This window comes from Theropithecus gelada, chromosome 11 (genome assembly GCF_003255815.1).
Source record: "Theropithecus gelada isolate Dixy chromosome 11, Tgel_1.0, whole genome shotgun sequence".
NCBI lineage: Eukaryota > Metazoa > Chordata > Mammalia > Primates > Cercopithecidae > Theropithecus > Theropithecus gelada.
Genome location: NC_037679.1, coordinates 95,121,543 through 95,143,205, shown reverse-complemented (window position 1 = coordinate 95,143,205; position 21,663 = coordinate 95,121,543). Strand labels below are relative to the sequence as shown.

The 21,663-nt window shown below is 36.6% G+C and overlaps 1 protein-coding gene across 1 annotated transcript; it reads right to left on the bottom strand.

Moving 5' to 3' along the window:
• Nucleotides 1–8,628: 8,628 nt before the first annotated feature.
• On the bottom strand, nt 8,629–21,584 carry KLRB1 (killer cell lectin like receptor B1). The gene is made up of 6 exons (XM_025402807.1): nt 21,423–21,584; nt 15,236–15,334; nt 14,141–14,215; nt 12,559–12,713; nt 12,108–12,223; nt 8,629–9,497 (listed from the first exon to the last, which is right to left on the bottom strand). The coding sequence occupies exons 1-6, from the start codon at nt 21,505–21,507 to the stop codon at nt 9,344–9,346; spliced, it is 684 nt and encodes a 227-aa protein (XP_025258592.1). The 5' UTR covers nt 21,508–21,584; the 3' UTR covers nt 8,629–9,343.
• Nucleotides 21,585–21,663: the final 79 nt, after the last annotated feature.

Here is a 21,663-nt window from a genome sequence, read left to right as displayed (position 1 = left end):
CTGGGATTACAGGTGTGAGCCACTGTGCCCGGTTGGGGCACTCTTCTTATACCTTATGAAATAAATCAATGAACTTGCAGTTAAAGTTCCCATACTATGTCTCTCGTCTTCACCTATCAGTATCCATCACTGTAATATGCCGACTCCAGGACTCCTTCCTCTACTAAAGAAAAAAAAAAAACAACCTCTCAATGATTTAATCTGTAGGAAAATATTTTCTAGGCTTTACATAGGCTTAATGTAGATTTCTTTGAGTAATCTTGATTTAATTTTGTTTTATAATGGTTTGCATTTAAAAACAAAAACTCGAAATTATCAAGCAGGCTATCCAATTACAGATTCAAATTCAATCTTGGAACATGAGACTCTCGGAATTTACAATGGTTCATATAACTGAGTTCATTGTCCTCATCTGAGCCTCCCAGGTGAAAAAAAACAAAGATCAACATTTACACAATGTTGGCACGTTGTAGTATGCTCGGTCATTGCTTATTTTGAGGACTACCTTTCACTGAGAATGTTATTAAATACCTTGGGGAGGCTTTACTTTCTACTCAAAAACTTCCTTGTTCCTATCTGCAATCTTTATAGATTGCAATCTTTTAGAGTAGAGATAACAAAGGTAATTCAAAACCAAAACTTGGCAACGCGCTCAGAGACTTTAGAACTTCCAAGGCCTAAGATATTGCCATAAGCCTTGATGACATACATAGATTCTTTCTTAGGGCTTAACACCAGGCCACCCCAGGAATTTAGGATACTTCCCTATGGTAAATAGATATGACCAGATATCACCAGTCTTATCATTGAACAGGTACAAAAATCATTTCTAAGATAACTACTCATGACCTGGAACATGGAAATGTAGTCTTCTTAAAGGAACCTCATAAAAAAATCCACCCTTACCTTCTACGGAAAGGACCTTACCAGGTATGGTAACAACCAGCACAGCAGTAAAATTCCAAGAAGTTGATCCTTGGATTCACGTTTCTTAAAAAGACAGACATCATTTTCTTTTGACCACTACATATCATCTTCTTTTAATTGCTGAGAGTCTGTTGAATTAGGAGACTTTCAGTTGAGGATTCTTAACTGTCTTCTAAAATCAGAAAGCTCTAGGGAGTAGAAAACTGCCATTCAGCATGAACAAACAAAATCAGTTTTGTGATTCTTCTACATCCTATTCCTTTCTGTTTGCTCTTCTTTAACCTTGCCTACTATTGTACTGTAGCATACCATATTGACAAGAGACCAATTTCTCAACATGCTTCCTCTCCATCTTTTTACTTTGGGCGCCTGTGGTCTTCGGTTGCTCAAAGAGAAACAAAATTCTCTTGTGCATTTTCTTCAGACCATTTCTATCACTTTGAATTAACTGATCGTTGGCTTTGTCATCCTCCATCCAACCCTGCTGTTATGGATTTAACAGCTGTCTCTATAAAACACGCATTCTCAACAGGAGTGGTGTCACCCCCACAGAGGCAAAAATCTGTTCTTATGAATTAAAAACATCTTATTCTTTTTATGTATAATCATGGTTCTACACATGGTACGTGAACAGGTATGCATCTGTATGGTATTAAAATTTCTTGGGTATGGCAATTAGAAACAAAATGTCTAAAAATGCTCTTTAGAAAATAATATTGAAAAAAGTTGATGAACATTACTTAAATATTTCAGAAGGTCAATTATCTTTCAGAGGTCTTGTCTGTACTTAAATTACCCTTACATTATTAACTCCAACCTTTAATCTTGTAAAAACTGGCTCTTAACCCTACTCAATGAAATGCTTCCATTGAGGTCATTATATCCTCATCAGCTAGACATAGCTCATCAGACGCAGGTACTAATTTCAAGGCTATCATTACTATAGTAGTCTTCTGTTCGTTCAGAAACACTCCAGCCTGCTTTGCAGAAATTATTTCGCTCTACTTAGAAAATCTGAGCAACTTAAGGTGCCAATGATTGATTCACTTCTGTTCAAATGAAGGCTATTTATATTACCAATGGGGCTGTGCTCTTCTAGGATACTGTTTCTTATGTGAACATCACTTCTGCTCTGAAGACTCAATAAACCATTTAAAATCCATCAGCCAAGTTTGGTATAGTCCTTGATTCCCTTTTAAGGAATCCCCAAGCAAGTGCTTATCCTATAGCAAAATGGTTCTTTCTGCACCTCTTAAATACAGTCAAGTAAATAGCCATGACTAAACTAAAAGAAAAAGCCATCCAGCTCTTTGAAACAGACCCAGCAATATATTGTGATGTTTTAATGGTCTGGGTTTAGTTCTGGGTCCCTGGCTTTGTGGTCTATTCCAAGGACTAAAACAATTGTGCTGGGAGTTGTCTGTGTTGCAATTAGCTGTTTACATCCTATCCAAAATTTTAGTTGCTGTTTGTACAGCCATTGTCACATTACATAATTCAACAACTTACTTCATAACAAAAGCAGCAGGAAGGATTCACTCTAATCCAACTTCAAACAACATTTTTCTGGAAAATCTCCTGATTCACAGAATTTCAGCCATGTATTTTATTGATTAAAATTTCCCTCCTTCATCCCTTCTAGTTTTTGTGGGTGAAATCATAGAATTGTTGAATCCTAATGTTGGAAAACACCTTCAAGGCTATCTAGTACCAACACCCCAATTAATATCAGAAACTTCTCCACTGATACTTTGTGAAGTCTGGTATAAAAAGAAATAATTTTAAAGGTTATATGTCGTTTGAGTAAAAAATTAGCGTGAGTTCTGCTTCTCTACACCTCCCTTGCACCTGCGCCCTGTGTAATGTGACTTCACACCTCCTCTCATCAGGACGAGAAGTCTATTTCTGCCACCCCTTGAATCTGAGCTGGCCTTTTGACTTGATTTGTCTAATAGGATGTGGGGGGCAATAGTGTTTACTTGCAAGCGAAGGCCCCTCTACCTCTTTGAACTCTGCCCAGCCACCGTGTGAACAGCCTGGGCTAACCTGGTGGAGAATTAGAAACACATGGATCTAGCAACGAAGTGGACAATGAACTAACTGTTCCAGATGTAACTGAGGTTATCCTAGACCAGCCAGCCCTCAGCTGGCCAGTCAGCTGCCCTTAGATGCATGAGTGAGCCCAGAACAAATCAGACGAGCAAAGACCAGATCAGTAGAAAGTTTCAATTAACCTGTAATCTCCAGAGCAAAACTAAAGCCTTTTGTTTTAAGCCACTAAACTTTGGAGTAATTTGTCACATAGAAAATCCTAACTGACATAGGCAGCAAACTGCAATTGTAATTATATGTATTTATTCTATTAGAACCCTATTTTAGCATTCTAGAATTCTGTTAATTATATTTGCAATGATTTCAAGTAATTCATTTGCTCTGATTTGATTGGTTAATTTTTTTTTTCTTAGAAAGTATTCCTTTGGGTTGTTTTTGTCTGTGTTTAGCTGATAACTGCAGTAAATCCTAATTTAGGAAAGAATATAGAGAAACCAGAAGCAACTCAATTATGTGCTAAGCAAGTGCTAAGTAGTGTGAAAATTTTCAACTAAATGTGAAAAAAAAAAAAAAGCCCCAAAGACCTACATTTTTCTTAGCATAATAACGAAATTGAGACAGAAAATTGAAAATATATGTAACACAGGCCAGACTTGGTGGCTCACGCCTGTAATCCCAACACTTTGGGAGATAGAGGCAGGTGGATCACCTGAGGTCAGAAGTTCGAGACCAGCCTGGCCAACATGGTGAAATCCCATCTTTACTAGAAATACAAAAAAGTTACCCAGGCATGGTGATGCACGCCTGTAATCCCAGCAACTTGGGAGGCTGAGGTAGGAGAACTGCTTGAAACCAGGAGGTAGAGATTGCAGTGAGCCAAGATGGCACCACTACACTCCATCCTTGGTGACACAGAGAGACTCCATTTCAAAAAAGAAAAAGAAAATATACGTAATACTAAATGTATGACATAGATTGAAATTGCAGTGAGATTTCATAGAAAATAGTATTTACTGCAGGGCAACCTCATAGAAGACAAACATAATTTGAGTCTTAAAAATATTCATAGTTTTCAACAGGTAAAGTGGAAAATAAGGATGTTTAATCAGAAGAACAACGTGGACAAAGGCATTCTCACTCCTTATAATGTCTCCTGAAAAATGGTTCTATTAACTGGCTACAATTTCCTAAAGAGTTTAAATTGACTTGGAAAATTTATACTTTTTTTAACACCATCATTTATCCAGTAGCCACTGAGTGCCTACCATGTGGTAGGCATTTTTCTGTGTCCTTGGGATACAACAGTGAAGAAGCAGCCAAAAATAATTGTTATTGAGGTGTTGCATTCTATACAGGAATCCACTCCTCCACTGCCATTTAGGCAAAATCACTTAACCTGTAAGTTAACCAACGATTTAAGTCATCCTGTACTCCTCATTTTAACACCAAAAAAAAAATTGAAATAAAGTATAATAATTGGACATTACTGTTTGGGTTTTGAGCCTGAAAATCACTACTGAGGAATAAAAATATCTGAACATAAACTTGTGAGCAAAACAAGCTATCTGGGGTTCAATTTCAGTCAAAACTGGAATTATGTCTAGTGATTATGCCTTTTCGACTATTTTTGCCTGAAAGTGTTTACTTGTGTAGCAGTTACTTGCTTCCTAAAGTAGAATACTGAAAACTTTTCTAGTGCAAAGGACAAATCAAAAGTACCCTCTAGTTTTACAGTGTCCCTGTGTTTATTTTGAAAGGGACCTGGTAGATTGTGTTAAGATACAGTGTGCAATTGGCTTCCCAGACCTGGGAAATCAGACGTGGGTTCCAGCCCTATTAGCGGGTTACCTCGTAAATGTTGAAAAATTACTCTGTGTGCTTGCTTTATTATTTGAAAAATAGTACTTTTGGAAAAACCACCTTGCTGAGCCCAGGTGATACAGAAAATTGATTGTATAATAATTTATTTGTTCATAAGAAATATTTTCAAGCATCTACTATGTAACAGAACCATTTGTTGGTTCACAATACTAAGAAGGTCCTTGCCCTCCTGGAGCTCACATTCCCATGGAGAGGGCCTAATAATAGTAGTACTAGTAGCCACAATAACAAGATAAGAAAATAAATAAATACATTATTCTATTTTATTTACTGTGAAGGAAGTAAGATGTTATGAAGGGGAAAAGTTGACAAACTTGTTCTGATTGGTAAATAACTGTTTTTTATTTGTTCTGTTTTTCTCAGTTGGAAGGAAACGAGAGCATCATCAAACGCAAAAACAAAAACAAACAAAATGAACCAATAAGCCTCTAATGCAGCAGATGAAGCTCATCATAAACAGTTGCAGAAGTAAACTTGAATTGCCACCAAGGAGTAGATTAAAGTCTATCTCCACCAGACCAAGGTAAGTTAGTTGCTTCATGACTCTATAGGTGTTTAAAATCCAAAATTACTTTTAGAATTGTTTTTATTTGTATTTCTTGAATTTTCCCTTTTCCAAGCTGCTTGATATGGAAGGCAAAAGTTACTTTTCCTTATCCATTTCTGCATTATGAAGGGAAGGACTGATTGGTGGCTGCCTAAACATAAGTGGATTGAAAAGACTAGTTAAACAAACCAACAAAAAAACTAGATGGATGCATTAACAATATTTAAATTTTTAATTCTCCTACCAGAAATGTTTTTCTACTCTGCCTACTTTTTAACCCATGCCGTGTGTATTGAAGAAGTCTGTGGAATGAGTGGGGCAGAGCGGTAAAGCAGAGATAAACAGACTTCAAATTCAAGCATGTAGCATAGAAAATACACAGAAGGAATCTCATTGGCCCTGCCTCGAGATCCTTCTACCGTAACGTAGACAGGTTACTCTGCCAAAAGTAACTTCTTAGCCACTCTATTAAAATGAAGTCAGAGATGGTCTTTTTTTTCCCTTTAATTATTCTGCCTTGGTGATTGTCCAACTCCAGCCATGAGAAATGTGGAACTAGCTTTACAAACATAAAAACAACTAATATAACACAGCAAAGAATTAAATTGTATTTTGGAAAAGTGGGAAGAAATAGATCACTAATTATGAGGAGCAAAAAGATTTGGGGTAAATTTCATCAAAGGAATTAAAGTTTGATTCAAGCCTTCGACAACTGCTAGGATTTTTCTAGGCAGGGAACGAAGGAGTTCAGTTTTGTTTGGACAATGGTCCGTATGCCTGGAGCGAGGGCTTCACAGAGGCACATGGTGGAAAGCAACATCAGAAATGTAGATGGCAGATCTTTTTTCTTTTTAATTTTAAAATACTTAATTGACAAAAATGGTATATATTTAAGGTGTACGATGTGATGATTTAATATACATATACATTATATGAAGATCGGCACTGTCAACACATCCATCACCACCCATATCATGTGTGTGTGTATATGTGCGTGTGTGAGTGTGAGTGTGATATGTTCTTCAAATCTGCTCTTTTATAAAATTTCAAGTACACAGTATGTATTAACTATACTCAATACATTGTACATTAGATCTCCAGAATTTATTCATCTTATGAATGAAATTTCATATCTTTTGATTAACATCCCCCCATTTCCCCAACCGTCCAGCCCCTAGTAGCCCCTCTTCTATGCTCTGCTTCTATGAGTTGGACTTTTTAAGATTCCACATGTAAGTGAAATCATATAGTATTTGTGCATCTGGCTCATTTCACTTAGCATAATGCCCTCTAAATTTATTCATGTTGCTGTAAGTGCCAGAATTTTCTTCTTTTTTTTGTAGCTGCAAATTATTTCATTATGTTATATACATACACTGTATATGTGTGTGTGTGTGTGTATGCATATAATGCATACCACCTTTTCTGTGTTCATTCATCTACTGATGGACACCTAGAATGATACCGTATCTTGGCTATTGTGAATAGTGCTGTAATAAACATGGGGTGCAGTTATCTCTATGAGATGTTGATTTAATTTCCCTTGGATATGTACCCAGAAGTGGCACTGCTGGATTGCATGACGTTCTATTTGTAGTTTTTGAGAAAGCTCCTTATTTTTTTCCATAATGGCCATACCAATTTTTATCTCCTCCAATAGCATATAAGATTTTTCTTTTCTCCACACCCTCACCAACACTTGCTATCTCTTATCTTTTTGATAATAGGTAGACAGTAGATCTTGAATGCCTTACTAAGTACCATATTTTTACCATGCCTTGGAGTTGCAGTTTATGTCATAAACATTGACTCAAATACTCTAAACAAAATTTTCCCCTTAAACCTAATATTTTTTAACCTGCCTAAAATACGGTTAGACATGCTTTCCTCATGGAATTTTGACTTCATAGTTTGAGATTCAGGAATAACCTCAGAATTATAATATCCAATACATAGTAAATTTATTTAATTATCTAATTTTGCAATAGCACATTACAGTGACAGATAACCTAACTTCTCGGGGTTAATTTTTCTGCAAAATTTTCTTACAGATGTGTGCTTTAAGGCTGCTTGATTTCAGATCTAACAACTATAGAAGGAGGAAAAGGTCAATGTTTGGAGTGAATTCTGGACTAACTGGGTGGATATAGCCTTAGCCTGAATCACTTTAGAAGATTGCTATCAACATCATTCCAAAAAGGTGGGAATGTGGATTTTCCATCATGGGACAATTTTCATCGGATTTCTGCTCTACTGGTGTCATTATGTGTCCTTCCCCCAAAGTATCGAATACTTCCAAACCTTACTTTCATTGTATATGATTTTGTAACGACACATTTTCCTAAAATGTTTTCCTAAGTAATCTATTTTCTAAGTAAATGGCACAAAATGAATTTTGCTTTGATTTTTGGTCTCTTCAAAAGTTATTGTTAACAAGTATTATAAATCCTCATGCATGGGATACAGGAATTGAGCCATTATTTTAGCCATGTCATATGCACTTGAATTTATAGAATTCAATTTGGTGATGAATTATTAGGGTAAGCAGATGTCTATTTTGCAGAATTTTATTATGATGAGTCTTATCAGGTACATTTACCATTTTCATTTATTTGATTTCCATGGATAGTTTGGCATATTTTTAAGAAAGGTGGACATTCAAGAGATCTATGATAGTAAATACTTCTGTTTTTCAGCTTTAACTTCAAAGTTAAAAGGTATAACTTATTTTCCGTCAGAATAACTAAAGATTTAATTACATATTTTCTATAGCTTGTGAGTGTGAGCCGTGGGTAGAAGAAGTTATGGAAGAAAATGATGTAATAATAAAATTAAAATGGGAAGAACTATGGAATGGCAGGAAGAGTTAAAGTCCCTTCCCAAACTCCTTTAATTATGGGTTTCTGGTGTCAGAGTTAAAAGAATGGAATTTAATCAATGTTCTGCCACAATTCAATTGTGTAGTGGTTTAAAACATGATAGACTATGATAGATGCACAGGGATTTAGCAATTATTTACTAAAACTTTCCTGGAGATGAGCCATGACATGGAAGGGATCAATGAAGGCCACACATACACATCAGGATTAGAATCTAATTCTCTTCAGCTGGTCTGGGGGTTCTTCCCATTGAAGGGGAGCCAAAGATCACCTCCAAAGCCCCTTTTTAGCCCATAGTGGGCTCTTCTATTGGATCTAGAAACTAAATTGGCACCAGGCAGATGAACAAAATAAAAGTATACACATTTTATTCATTTTGCATGTACATGACGAACTCACAAGAGAGTGAAATCCAAAGAAGTGGCCTAAGCAAGATGCTTTTACACTTTTTAGACCAAGAATGATAAATGTGGAAAGAAATGACAGGACGAAGAAAAGCTGGCTAGGGGCAATCCATTTTCTAGAGGAGTCACTAGGAGATATATTAGTTGTGGGGGGCTGTCAAATAGGCGAAAGATAAGTGTTTATTAAGTATCTTTATTCAGGTTCATTGCAGCATCCAATTCCAGGTCTCTGTCGGTAAGAGTTATTTTCTTGCCCTTGTATGACTAGGGTAGCCCTCCCAGAGGAATCTTTATGGCTTGCCACATGTGGGAAGTGACAGGTCAGCTCTCCCTTTCTGAATCTGCAATTTCTCCACTGTTTTAAACACAAAACAATCAATATACCAATTTGGCATATTCAGGGATATCCTTCACCCCTTCACCATAGACTATCACTGTTTCTTTAAAATGATACATGTTTTCTCTATGTCTCTGTTTCCTCATTTTGTAGAATGAATATGATAAACATGAACTTCCGTAAGATTCCTACCAGTTGAAAAATTCTCAGAATTTGTTCACTTTGTGCCACTGAATGTACATTAGGTAGTACCAATAGTATGTGCAGTTAAAAGTACAGAGATCAGTAATGGGAAGCAAATAAATTGCGATGGGATTCATAGCCAAGAGTCAGGAGACACTTTATTTCTCACAAGTGTTAGTTCTTTTTGGCAGATCCATTTCATTTCTGTACTACAGTACTCAGAATACACAGATGTCTGTGAGATGTAAACACAGCTGTTTTCTTTAGCATCACCTGTAATTTTTAAGCTGGAGAGGAAAAGAAAAGTCTGTCTTAGTGCTTAGGATTTTCTCATAGCTATTCTCACTTAGCCATTATTTCCTAGGACTCTCAGGAAGCAGTAGAAAGATAAACTGTTAAACAAAGAAGGTACACAGTCACAAATATAATGGTATGAACTTTTAAGATAGAGCTAATGGAAACCTCTGGAACTTTCAAGTTCATCTTCATTGGAAAACAATCCCTCTAACAAGAAACTTCACAATTACGTTTAAAAAAGAAACAAACTTTGGAAACTGGGGATTCAATCTTCTTATTGTTCTACTAACAGGTCACATTGAAAATGTTTCTTTACTGAGCCACAGTTTTCTGAAATATTTAGGCTATAGCCACCTAATATTTAGGGGAGGTATGGAGATGAAATATGAAAATGTGACAATACTTCAAAAATATATGCTCAGTAAATATGATAAATATCTGGAGGCATGATGGATGTTCAGAGTCTATAGAATTTGAAAGCAGTGAGAAAAAGTGGCTCAGTTCATGGTTATGCAGTCAGAGGTTCCTTTCATTCTCATTCCAAACAGAGGTGAATGAGTGTCTGCAGCAATATAATATTAGTTTCAAACAAGCATGAGTCCCGTGGCTCACTGCAGGTAGGAGGTGGCGATATAATTCAAACAATGGGACAGGCTGTATTAGAGTTGAGTTGCAAAGATGATGTGAGTTCAAGACTCTCCTATTTGTCTCAAACGGATCAGGTGGTGGCAGCATGCAGGGCTCCATCACAGCTTTTCTTTAGTCCTTTGTTCCATTTTTTTCATGTAGCCTCTTGGGGCTGCTTGTCTGATTTCTTCCTACTGCCCAACCTTCTAGTCAAACCAAGAACTTCTTTCAACTGGGCTGTTGCAAAAGTTCCCTATACTTTATCTCTTCCACCCTTTTAATTCTTTCTTAAATTATCAGGGTAATTTTTTAAATGCCAATCTGGCCAAGTCAACAATTCCTTTTCCAAAAGGCCCTCAGTGGTTTTCCAGGCCTTCCTTGATGAGACATCTGGCTAGCTCTTGTACATTGTCTCCTGTAGCCCCCAAAACAATCCTGTAAAAAATATTATGATTCTTTCCTTTCTTTCCTTGCCTTGCAGATAAAAACAGAGTCTAATTGGTGCTATAACATGATACCTTTCAGGTTTACCTGATCACTCCTATCTTAAAGCTTCATCTTTCTCCTCAGAATAAAATAAGAGGTTCAACTGAATTTACTCCATCCACTTTATACATATTTATGTTCACATTTCAATGTTTTCAAATTTTATTTTTTACTTGGAACCACAATAAAATGAACATTTTGCATTATGACCCCGTTAAGAAACACATACAAACTATATTTAATAAATGCTAATTCACCAATACCGTGTATGAAAAGATAAGAATAAATTAATAGCAAACATACTTTCATTTATTTGTAAATAAAATATAGAAAATAACCCCCAGAAAGCAATATAAAAATCAAGAGAGTTGTTTTTAAATATAATGTGTATGTTTGGCTTTTCATAAATTTATTCTAGTCCAGAACATTTATTTTTAAATCATCTTTATTTTAAAATCTTACACTTTATGAAATTTTTTAGAATGTGACTCATATAATGTTAAAACTTTGCCGATTGAGCCAACATTTCTTTCAGTGTTTAATACTTTCCATACTTAATAAATTATTAGTATACTTTAGACAAACTTAAACATTCTCCTATGTTTTAAATTTTAACCTCTTGTTTTTCAAGTGACGGAAAATACATTTTAAATGTAAATTCTGCCAATTTGACTAAATCATTTACAGACTTATTAAATATAACTCTTTATATTATCTCTTTTGAAAAACTCATTAAAAGTTCTTTACAGAAATGTGATTGAAGGCCTACACATTTTTGCTTGTGAGGGAAGAAAATACTCTACCCTTTTCTGCAAAATTATCCATGAATTCTGCTAAAATATGAAATTTGCCTGTGTTGCATCAACCCTCATAGTACGTTGATGGTAATTTTGACCATCTTACACAAGATAAAAGCACGTAACACTGAAGAGAAAACAGCAAATAGCTCTTTTGTGGCTTATACATGTTTTCATCACATCCTCTCATGTACCTCTACCTTTCACACCAGTGGTTCAAATATACTGCAATTTTTGTCACAGCGTGGGTGTCTGGGTTCCACACTCTGATATTTACTATTTTTTCTTTTCTTTTAATGCCAGCTGTGACCCACTAAATTGGTCTCATTACCTGCTAATGTATATTTTCCCACAGTTTGAAAAATACAATGTAAGACATTCTGTGTGCCAGTGGTCTCCAGATAATCACTATTTTTAATTTAATGTGCCGTTTCCAAATAAGTTAGTCTATTTCCTGTCCCCTAAAACTCCATTGCAGATAAATATATATTTTCTTATCAAGAGCTGATATATTTTCATATATAGAACTTTCCAACCAACTTTGAAATCATCCATCTTCTTAGCGTATTCTGAACCTCTGGAGAGTTTTTAAACCACATTAAAACTACAAAACTCAATCTTCAGTGGTACCGTTTTGCAGTGTAAACCTGATATAAATTGAATATTAAAATTAGCTCATCTAATACTCACTCATTAGAACTTAGAAAAGAGCCATTTATCCACTTCCAGTTCTTCTCTGATAACGAAAAATTTAATCCAATCCAAAATGAAATTGCTTTGTCATGTATCAAGTTCTGTGTGCGTGTCTATAAATGAAACAGAAGGATATTAAATCTGCTTATCTATTCTTGGTTTGATCCCCTAAAACCTAGTTCAAGCATCACCTCATCTCTGAAGTCTTTCCGAACTCCTTGTCAGCATTAATTATTCCTTCTTTGTGATATTTCTATGTTTTTATTTCTATTATTGTATTCATCACCTTATATTTAATTATTTTTTTACATATCCACTTAGTCATTCAAATTGTGAAGTCAAAGTCATCACTTCCATTACATAAAACCCCTGGGCTAATGCACAGACGTATTGGTATGGTTTAAAGAAAGTGTTAAGTTTTATTAAGGTATTTTATTTAATGATTTACCAATTCATCCTTATCTTGAATAAGCAGCAAACTGGATTCTTTGGTGGAACAATCAGCTAGACTGTTATTCCAAGGTTTGACAGTTTGAGAAAGTAGCAAGCATTTCTCTTGGACTTGCTGCCAATATATTGGGCAGTTTAAGAGATCCGGTCTTTCTAAAATGAAAAACGGAAATAAGAAATAAATGGTATGTTTCTAACCTATCCCTGACACACCACAACCAATCACACACACATATCGTTATAAATGTTCAAAGTTTTTTATTATCACTGTGAGAAAAATGAATTTATTATAAAGTTGAGGTTTTCAAGGAGTACCGTTCATTCTGGTACCAAGAATTGGGAATTAGTGACCAGTTATCTTGAGCATAAATGGAATCATAAAATATCAAAGTAGGAAAATACCATCAGAGGCCGGGCGCGGTGGCTCAAGCCTGTAATCCCAGCACTTTGGGAGGCCAAGACGGGCGGATCACGAGGTCAGGAGATCGAGACCATCCTGGCTAACACGGTGAAACCCCGTCTCTACTAAAAATACAAAAACTTAGCCGGGCGTGGCGGCGGGCGCCTGTAGTCCCAGCTACTCGGGAGGCTGAGGCAGGAGAATGGCGTGAACCCGGGAGGCGGAGCTTGCAGTGAGCTGAGATCCGGCCACTGCACTCCAGCCTGGGTGACAGAGCGAGACTCCGTCTCAAAAAAAAAAAAAAAAAAAAGGAAAATACCATCAGAATAATTTAAACGGCCACATCTTACATTTTAAGACAGGGAGAGACAGAATAACTTGTTTAAGTTCAGCCAGTCAGATGAAATATTTCTATTTCTCAGTTTCCTTAAATTCATCACCAGTGCCTATTCCACTACACAGGCAACAATATAAAACTCATGTAAAAAGTGCTGATTTTAAATGATGCACAAAATGCATAGCAAATAATTATTTTCACTAAATTAATGAGAAATACCATGGAGAAAAAAGTATAAGAAAATTTCTAATTGCTGAATGAGGTATTTACCTACTTAATGTGATCTATTGGATAGAATTTTCCAGAGGGACTTTCAGGTTCTCTTAAAACTTCCTTTCTGTGAGAATGTGTACACAGATCATACTGCACTACAGTCACTCAACAGCAGTCACCTTTTTTTATTAACATATGCTGGAACAAGACTAATGTGGCTACATGGTGAGGAAATATAATAAATAGTAAAGAATTCATTCTATGTTTAAGTTCTATCAATTATATTCAGGCCAAACTTAACAGCTCACTAAGATAATCAAATATTTCACATATTTTCATATCAACAATGGAGTATCCTAGCAGAGGCTTCTCATGAGGCAGCATGCTTTGCTGGTTAAAACCTTAGGTCAGAAGTCAGACCACGTACGTATAATTCCCAGCCTCCTCACTTGGTGCTTATGTGACCCTCAGCAAGTTGTTGAATCCTTTTATGCCTCAGTTTTCTAATTCAGAAAAGCAGAATGATAAGGATATCTTAACATATGGATTGTTATGAATTGTACCAAAGGTAACACATGAAATCTACAAATATTAATTGTTATTCTTAGGAAATTCAAGCCACACAATTACCTGTTGTTTTAGTCCTGTTCTGTTGAATGTCCACACTGCATTTTCCTATTGATGGTTTCTGTAGTAAGGATGCCACTAGTACATAACGAAAAACAATTAAGAGTATTAAATGCGGCCGGGAGCGGTGGCTCAAGCCTGTAATCCCAGCACTTTGGGAGGCCGAGACGGGTGGATCACGAGGTCAGAAGATCGAGACCATCCTGGCGAACACGGTGAAACCCCGTCTCTACTAAAAAATACAAAAAACTAGCCGGGCGAGATGGCGGGCGCCTGTAGTCCCAGTTACTTGGGAGGCTGAGGCAGGAGAATGGCGTAAACCCGGGAGGCGGAGCTTGCAGTGAGCTGAGATCCGGCCACTGCACTCCAGCCCGGGCGACAGAGCGAGACTCCGTCTCAAAAAAAAAAAAAAAAAAAAAAAAGAGTATTAAATGCTGAAATGTGTGGTGGAGTGGATATATTACATTTGTTACTTCAGGAAACTAAATAATCTCAACAAGCTTGAATATGGACAGAAGATAAAAGTATTAGCAATGTGGTAAAAAAAAAAAAAAAAAGTCTCACCTACAGGAAGCATACAGAAACAAATAAGAAAAAAACAAAACAGGTGAACTCACACAGGCATTAGGTTGCCTGTGTCTACTAGATAAGTCAATCTAACAGCATTACTTAAGCTCTTAAATTGCCTACAGTCTCACCCGAATTTTATCATCTTCAAAATGAGTCTAATTGTGCCTGTTCCAAGGGAGAGATCATCTGCTGCAATCTGGAATTTTAGTAGGTACATAATAAACCATAAATAACTGGAAATTTTTCTTTTCTTTGTCATCATCTTTGTGGCACAATTGTGATCTTTTTCAAAAGTTCTTGGGCCACATATATAATACCCCGTGATGACTCTCAGGGCAATTGGGAAGACAAATATGAAAGGCTGGTATCCAAAGTGGATATGGACTGACTCTTAGAAGCTTTGCTTCATGACTTTTTATTCATTGATCTTTCACTAAGATTGGGGTGGCCAAATTATGTTGAGATGCTCTAAGATACATGATGGAAGTAGAGTAAGTATTATGCAACAAATGATGTTGCCTCACTTACCTGAAAGACTCAACCCAGTAACAACCAAGACAAGGAGAATAATCCCAGCACAGCTAAGTTTCAGGGCAACTTGATGCCAAGGTGAACCCTGACAGACATCTGAGAAGTTAAAAAGAAAAAAACAAAAACAAACAAACAAACAAACCCAAAAACCTTCAGTTAACTCAGTGGAGTACATCTGGCACAAAAATGTACTTGGGATAACATAGGGACAATTAGATTCAGCTTAGGGGATGGGGGCAGGGAACAACCTGTATCCATCATTCTAAAAGAAGAGTCCTGCAAGATGGGTTCTCAGATCCAACAGAGTTTGCTCATTGATAAAATACGAACACTTATGCATGTGTGTATACAAAGGATTGGTATAAGAATCAAATGAGATAGGTAGAAAGATGTTTTGAAAATTACCAAGTGCTATACAAAAATGAAGTGCATGTCTTAATGTAGGTAGTAAGTCAAAGCATTTCGTCTAAGAAAGAAGACCTTCATTTAGTCAAGATATTTTTTGAGGCTCTATTTTGTGCCAACCACTATGTTAGGTGCTGGTGATATACAGAAATTCTGTTTTTGGACATGGAATCCTGTGCTTTGCTGTTGCCTAGAACAAACATCTCCAAGTTAGGTCAAATGTATGGCCATCAAAGGAGAAAGTTTTGTGACTGCATACCATTTTCAATATTATCACTAGTATAACATAACATGCGCTTATGTCTACAACATCGCATAGTCTAAACCGAGTGTCAGATAGCTCTGCTTTTCTCTGTAATCATTTCAATTACTATATAATGAGTCTCCCATGTTCTTCAGAAGTTATGATTATATTGATGAAATGTTATAAATTCATCACAACGTTTTCAATATATTTTGCTCCATATCTTTGAAAACATGAATTAATAGAAAAAATAATAAAGAGAGACTTACTTATAAAAATATTCTGGAGAAACATGGGGACATAGCTTCCAAAATTAAATCAACTCTGATAAGGAATTATTCTGGTAGTATACGCCTCAGTTACACTGCTAGAAGTTGTGCCTACATAGCTCCCATATCTCTGATTTAATTGTAAGACTCCCTCCGCTCTCATTTGGTTTTTAACATATTAGATCTATTATAATTATAAATTACTTTATAAATTCTATTATTAGAGCCAGAAGCTTTTATAAGTAAAGGTTTTCTAATTTATCTGAAGCTATGGATTTGTTTGTATTATCTATTCTTTTTTATTTTTTCTAATATTACTCCATGTAAGTGATTCCTTGCTATGAGTTACATGTTAAAAAATTTAGCATCAGATATACTATAATATTATCCTTTATTCTCGTTATATGTTTCAGAATGGCCATGAAGCCATTTCTACTTTTAATGGTTCATTATCCTTGAGGATTAAGTCGTGCAGTCCATTTGCAGACCTGATCATCTCTCACATTAAGATGCTCAAACTGATATAAGTGAATTAGCTCTCTCTAAAACGGCCCTGAGGAGATAGAATTTAGTAGTGTTAGAGGTGATCAGAGGTTATGGGAGGAAACATAATATATTGGAGTCAGGGTTGTAACATATGGATTATCATCTGGAACTATTTAGGACATGCTGTATCAGTGGAGGGGGGCAGGGAGGAGTAGATACCTAGAGGAGACTCCAAGGTCCCAGGAATACCTCTGAATGTGAGGAAACCAAGCTTGGTTATATTGGCCTAGAACTTCTAATGAGAGCTATGTGACACAGGAATGGCTACATGCAGTCAATGAGCCCAAGACAGCACTGGGATGGCTTTCCTTCCAGTTTTATAGACATACATTATTTCATCTTTCTGTCTCTTCTCTCCCCCGCCCTTCTCTTCCTTGAAACTCTAAGTTTGTTTGTCAAGTGGAGAAAGCTCTGTATAGTCACTATTTTAATTGCTAAATTAATTAGTTTTATTTATTTATTTATTTGTTTGTTTGTTTATTTTTGAGACGGAGTTTCACTCTTGTTGCCCAGACTGGCGTGCAATGGCGCGATCTCGGCTCACCGCAACCTCCGCCTCCCGGGTCCAAGCGATTCTCCTGCCTCAATCTCCCGAGTAGTTGGGATTACAAGCATGCACCACCAGGCCCGGCTAATTTTGTATTTTTTTTTTTTTTTTTTTTTATTAAAGACGGGGTTTCTCCATGTTGGTCAGGCTGGTCTCGAAAGTGCTGGGATTACAGACGTGAGCCACCGTGCCCGGCCTAATTCTATTACTAACATTAATTTAGTAATTTTTCATTACTAAAGTCTAACATTGATTAAGAACAGTCTTTCCAATCTAGCAAATCTGAGTGTGAACATGCTATTTTGGAAAATACGCTCAACCTTCATAACCCACACATTTCCTCATCTGTGAAATGTGGAATAATACCTATGTCATAATATTTTGGAGAGGATTATATGAAACAATTCTTCTAAATGCTGGGCACAGTGTCTGGCACATGATAACTGTTCAATGAGCAGCAGTTCTTTTTTCTAAAAGGTTTTTTTTCTTAACTATAGGTAAAAGGCAACTTGGTGACTTTTAAAAACTGTTATTCGTTCATGCTAAAATGTAAGGAGTTGAGTGGAGCATACCGTGTCTGGGAGGAATGTACTCCTGTACTGTGTTTCTGTGGCACCACATGACATTAGAATTAACGAAGTTACAATAAATCACTACAGAAGTCAGGCAGACATTAGTTATCTGGAAATACCTACCTATGACTGTTCTCCATTTGAGTTTTAAAAGTATGTGAAATCATCTCATTTCATTGTTCTGAACCTTCCATTGGCTTTTCATCAGGCAAATCTGAGTCTGTAGAATGGCTCATATGTCCCTATTTAAGCTGGCCCTCACTTCTATTGGATGTTATCACTCACGTCTCTCTCTCTGGTTTCGTTGACTGCCTTAGATACAATTACCATGCTACAGAGTGACCACAGCCTCAATAGTTTAGCCAGAGTCCAGTAGTGGTTTTACATTTTGCCCTCACCCCGTCTGGCCTCCATACGCACACTCTGCATGCAGACACCTCCTACAATATCACAGGCATGTTTTCATTTTGAGGTTTTTGCACTTGTTGGTCACCTTCATAGAAGCCTCCTTTCTCAGGGTCTTACGTCTTTGTCCCTCATTTCTGTCAGGTTTTGACTCAATGTCATCTTCTCAGGGAGGCCTTCCTTGATTATTCTGTTTGATATGCTACCCTCCCCGAAAGCTAAATCCTATTTTCAAATTTTTCTCAATAACACTAACACCATCTCATCTTTTATACTGACTTAGTTATTTGTTTATTTTATTGATTGTGTGCCTTCATTGTTTTTTTTTAATTTTATTTTTTATTATACTTTAAGTTCTAGGGTACATGTGCACAACATGCAGGTTTGTTACATATGTGTACATGTGCCATGTTGGTTTGTTGCACCCGTTAACTCATCATTTACATTAGGTATTTCTCCTAATGTTATCCCTTCCCCTCCCCCCACTCCACGACAGGGCCCCAGTGTGTGATGTTCCCCTTCCTGTGTCCAAGTGTTCTCATTGTTCAATTCCCACCTATGGGTGAGAACATGCGGTGTTTGGTTTTCTGTCCTTGTGATAGTTTGCTCAGAATGATGGTTTCCAGCTTCATCCATGTCCCTGCAAAGGACATGAACTCATCCTTTTTTATGGCTGCATAGTATTCCATGGTGTGTATGTGCCACATTTTCTTAATCCAGTCTCTCAATGATGGACATTTGGGTTGGTTCCAAGTCTTTGCTATTGCGAATGCTGCCACAGTAAAGATACATGTGCATGTGTCTTCATAGTAGCATGATTTATAATCCTTTGGATATATACCCAATAATGGGATCACTGGATCAAATGATATTTCCAGCTCTAGATCCTTGAGGAATAGCAATACTGTCTTCCACAAATGTGCTTCCATTTTACTATAAACTCTATGAAGGAAAATAATTTTCTCTATTTTGTTCAATGCTGTATTCACAGCATGCCCGGCACAGAGTATGAGTTTATTTTTGAATGAATGAATAAACTCTAGAGGCATTTTTGCAAACACCTTATCCACTTTTCTAACAGACCAAACCCTTGGCCATTTGACCAGAAGCAAGATAAGTTATCACTCACATCTCTCTTTCTGGTTTTGTTGACTGCCTTAGATACAAGCACCACGCTACAGAGTGACCATAGCCTCAACAGTTTAGCCAGAGTCCAATAGTGGTTTTATAATTATTTAATATCAGATTTGTGTTCTATAGTCACATACTTTGCTCTGGCTTTAGTCTACTCTTGTTTTTTCTTTCAGGTTTACTCTCAGAATGACATTTTATAGGATAATTATTGCAATCCAAGTAGAAAAAAATTTCCGCATCCTTTGGGATCATAGCAACATTTGGGAAGAGTCTCACTATCTCTATATTCATTTTCTGACAATGCCCATTTTCCAACTTTTGCTGGATATGAACAGAGGAAAAGAAAAACTTACTCTTTAAAAAAAAATCTTGCTCAACCAAATCCTCCCTATAGTTATTAGAATCCTCTAATTTTCTCTACTGTTATATGAAAATTGTAGTGAAACTTAATTGACGGCTCTAAGATTTTCTTCTTGACTTAAAACTTTGAGAATTCAATAGTTTAAAACTTAAACAGTCTTGAAACAGCACAAGTCAAATACTCGGCATGATATGGAATGAATATCAGAATGGTAAACAATTGTAATATTATCGATGATAGTAAATCCAGTTAGATATCAGAAAATAATTATGTGTCATAATAATTTCATACTGATTTTCTGCCTCAGTTTCTAGTTTCTTCCCATCCATCCACAGGCCATGCTATCCATCACGTATTACCTCACATTGGTGTTCCCCACGTCTTTCACTCAGAATCCTAACTCTTCAGAGACACAGGAAAGTACAGGTTTCAACAAATGGTAAGTAGGTTCATTACTGATATGCTTGAGTATTTTGTGGCTTGTCTCTTTCTAAGCTGTGATACTTTTCAAACTAGAAACTATCAGATAGTAATGATATTCAAATCTTTGATCTCGAATTTTTATTTTCCAGAAAGTTTTCCCCTCTCTTGAGAGAGTGAAGTATGTCACTCATTAAGGCTATACTTTATATATATATTTATATACTATATATATAAGATATATGTATAAAATATATATGTTTTTTTTTTTTTGAGATAGAATCTCGCTGTGTCACCTAGGATGGAGTACAGTGACACAATTACAGCTCACTGCAGCCTTGATCTCTTGGGCTCAATCAATCCTCTCACCTCAGCCTCCCGAGTAGCTAGGACCACAGGCGTGTGCCACACACTTGGCTGTTTTTTTGTATTGTTTGTAGAGATGAAGTTTTGCCACATTACGCAGGCTGGTCTTGAACTCCTGGACTCAAGCAAACCACCCACCTCAGCCTACCAAAGTGCTGGGATTACAGGCATGAGCCACTGCAACTGGCCTACATGTTGTATTCTGAAAGGAATATTATGGATGAAAATGCACTGGGACCTAATCATAGTATTGATATTTTGTAGAGGAATTTGGACTAACGTACGTTGTTATTACAGCAAGTTTGCAATGTGTGTCTTAAATATTCCTTAGTTCATACATGTAAAATATTTTTCCTTCCTTCCTTCCTTCTTTCTTTCCTTCCTTCCTTCCTCCTCCTCTTTCTGTCTCTTTCTCTCTCTCTTCCTTTCTCTCTCCTCTTTCTCTCTCTCCCTTCCTTCCTTCCTTCCTTCCTTCCTTCCTTCCTTCCTTCCTTCCCTCCCTCCCTCCTTTCTTTCTTTCTTTCTTTCTTTCTTTCTTTCTTTCTTTCTTTCTTTCTTTCTTTCTTTCTTTCTTTCTTTCATTCTTTCTTTCTTCCCTTGTGGAGCAGGGGTAACCCATAGGCAGTGTGCCCAGTGTAGCCTGAAGTGTTCTTTCTTCAGAGTCTTTTAACCAAGGCTCAGTAAGACAGGTGATGTTTGCTTTTCATGCTAACTGGATTGAGAAAAAGAAATGTATGAGGTTTAAAATTTTTGTCCAAAGTTGTGATTATCTACAGGCAAGCCATGCAACACCCGTTAAACATTAATATAAAACCACTGCTCATCTTTAAAGCAATGATTTAAAGCCATAAATATAACAGGAAGATCTAATTCTGGAAGATATACAAATGCCAAAGGAAAATTAAAGCCACTTACCCCGAGGAAGAGATGAAGGTGAAGAACTTTCTGGGCCTGAGTCCTTGGGTAAGGTTAACTCAGCATACATCATTTGTTGGTCCATTGCAGACAGAGGAAGGTGGCATTAAACTTGCATATAAGAAAAAACTCTCAATTCTGTGAGGTAAAATTAGCAAAAGGAAGCGTTCTGCCTGCAGTACTTTGTTGTCTCTCTTTTGTCCCCACCCACCTACACTTCTTGGTGGTGGTTTTCTCCGCA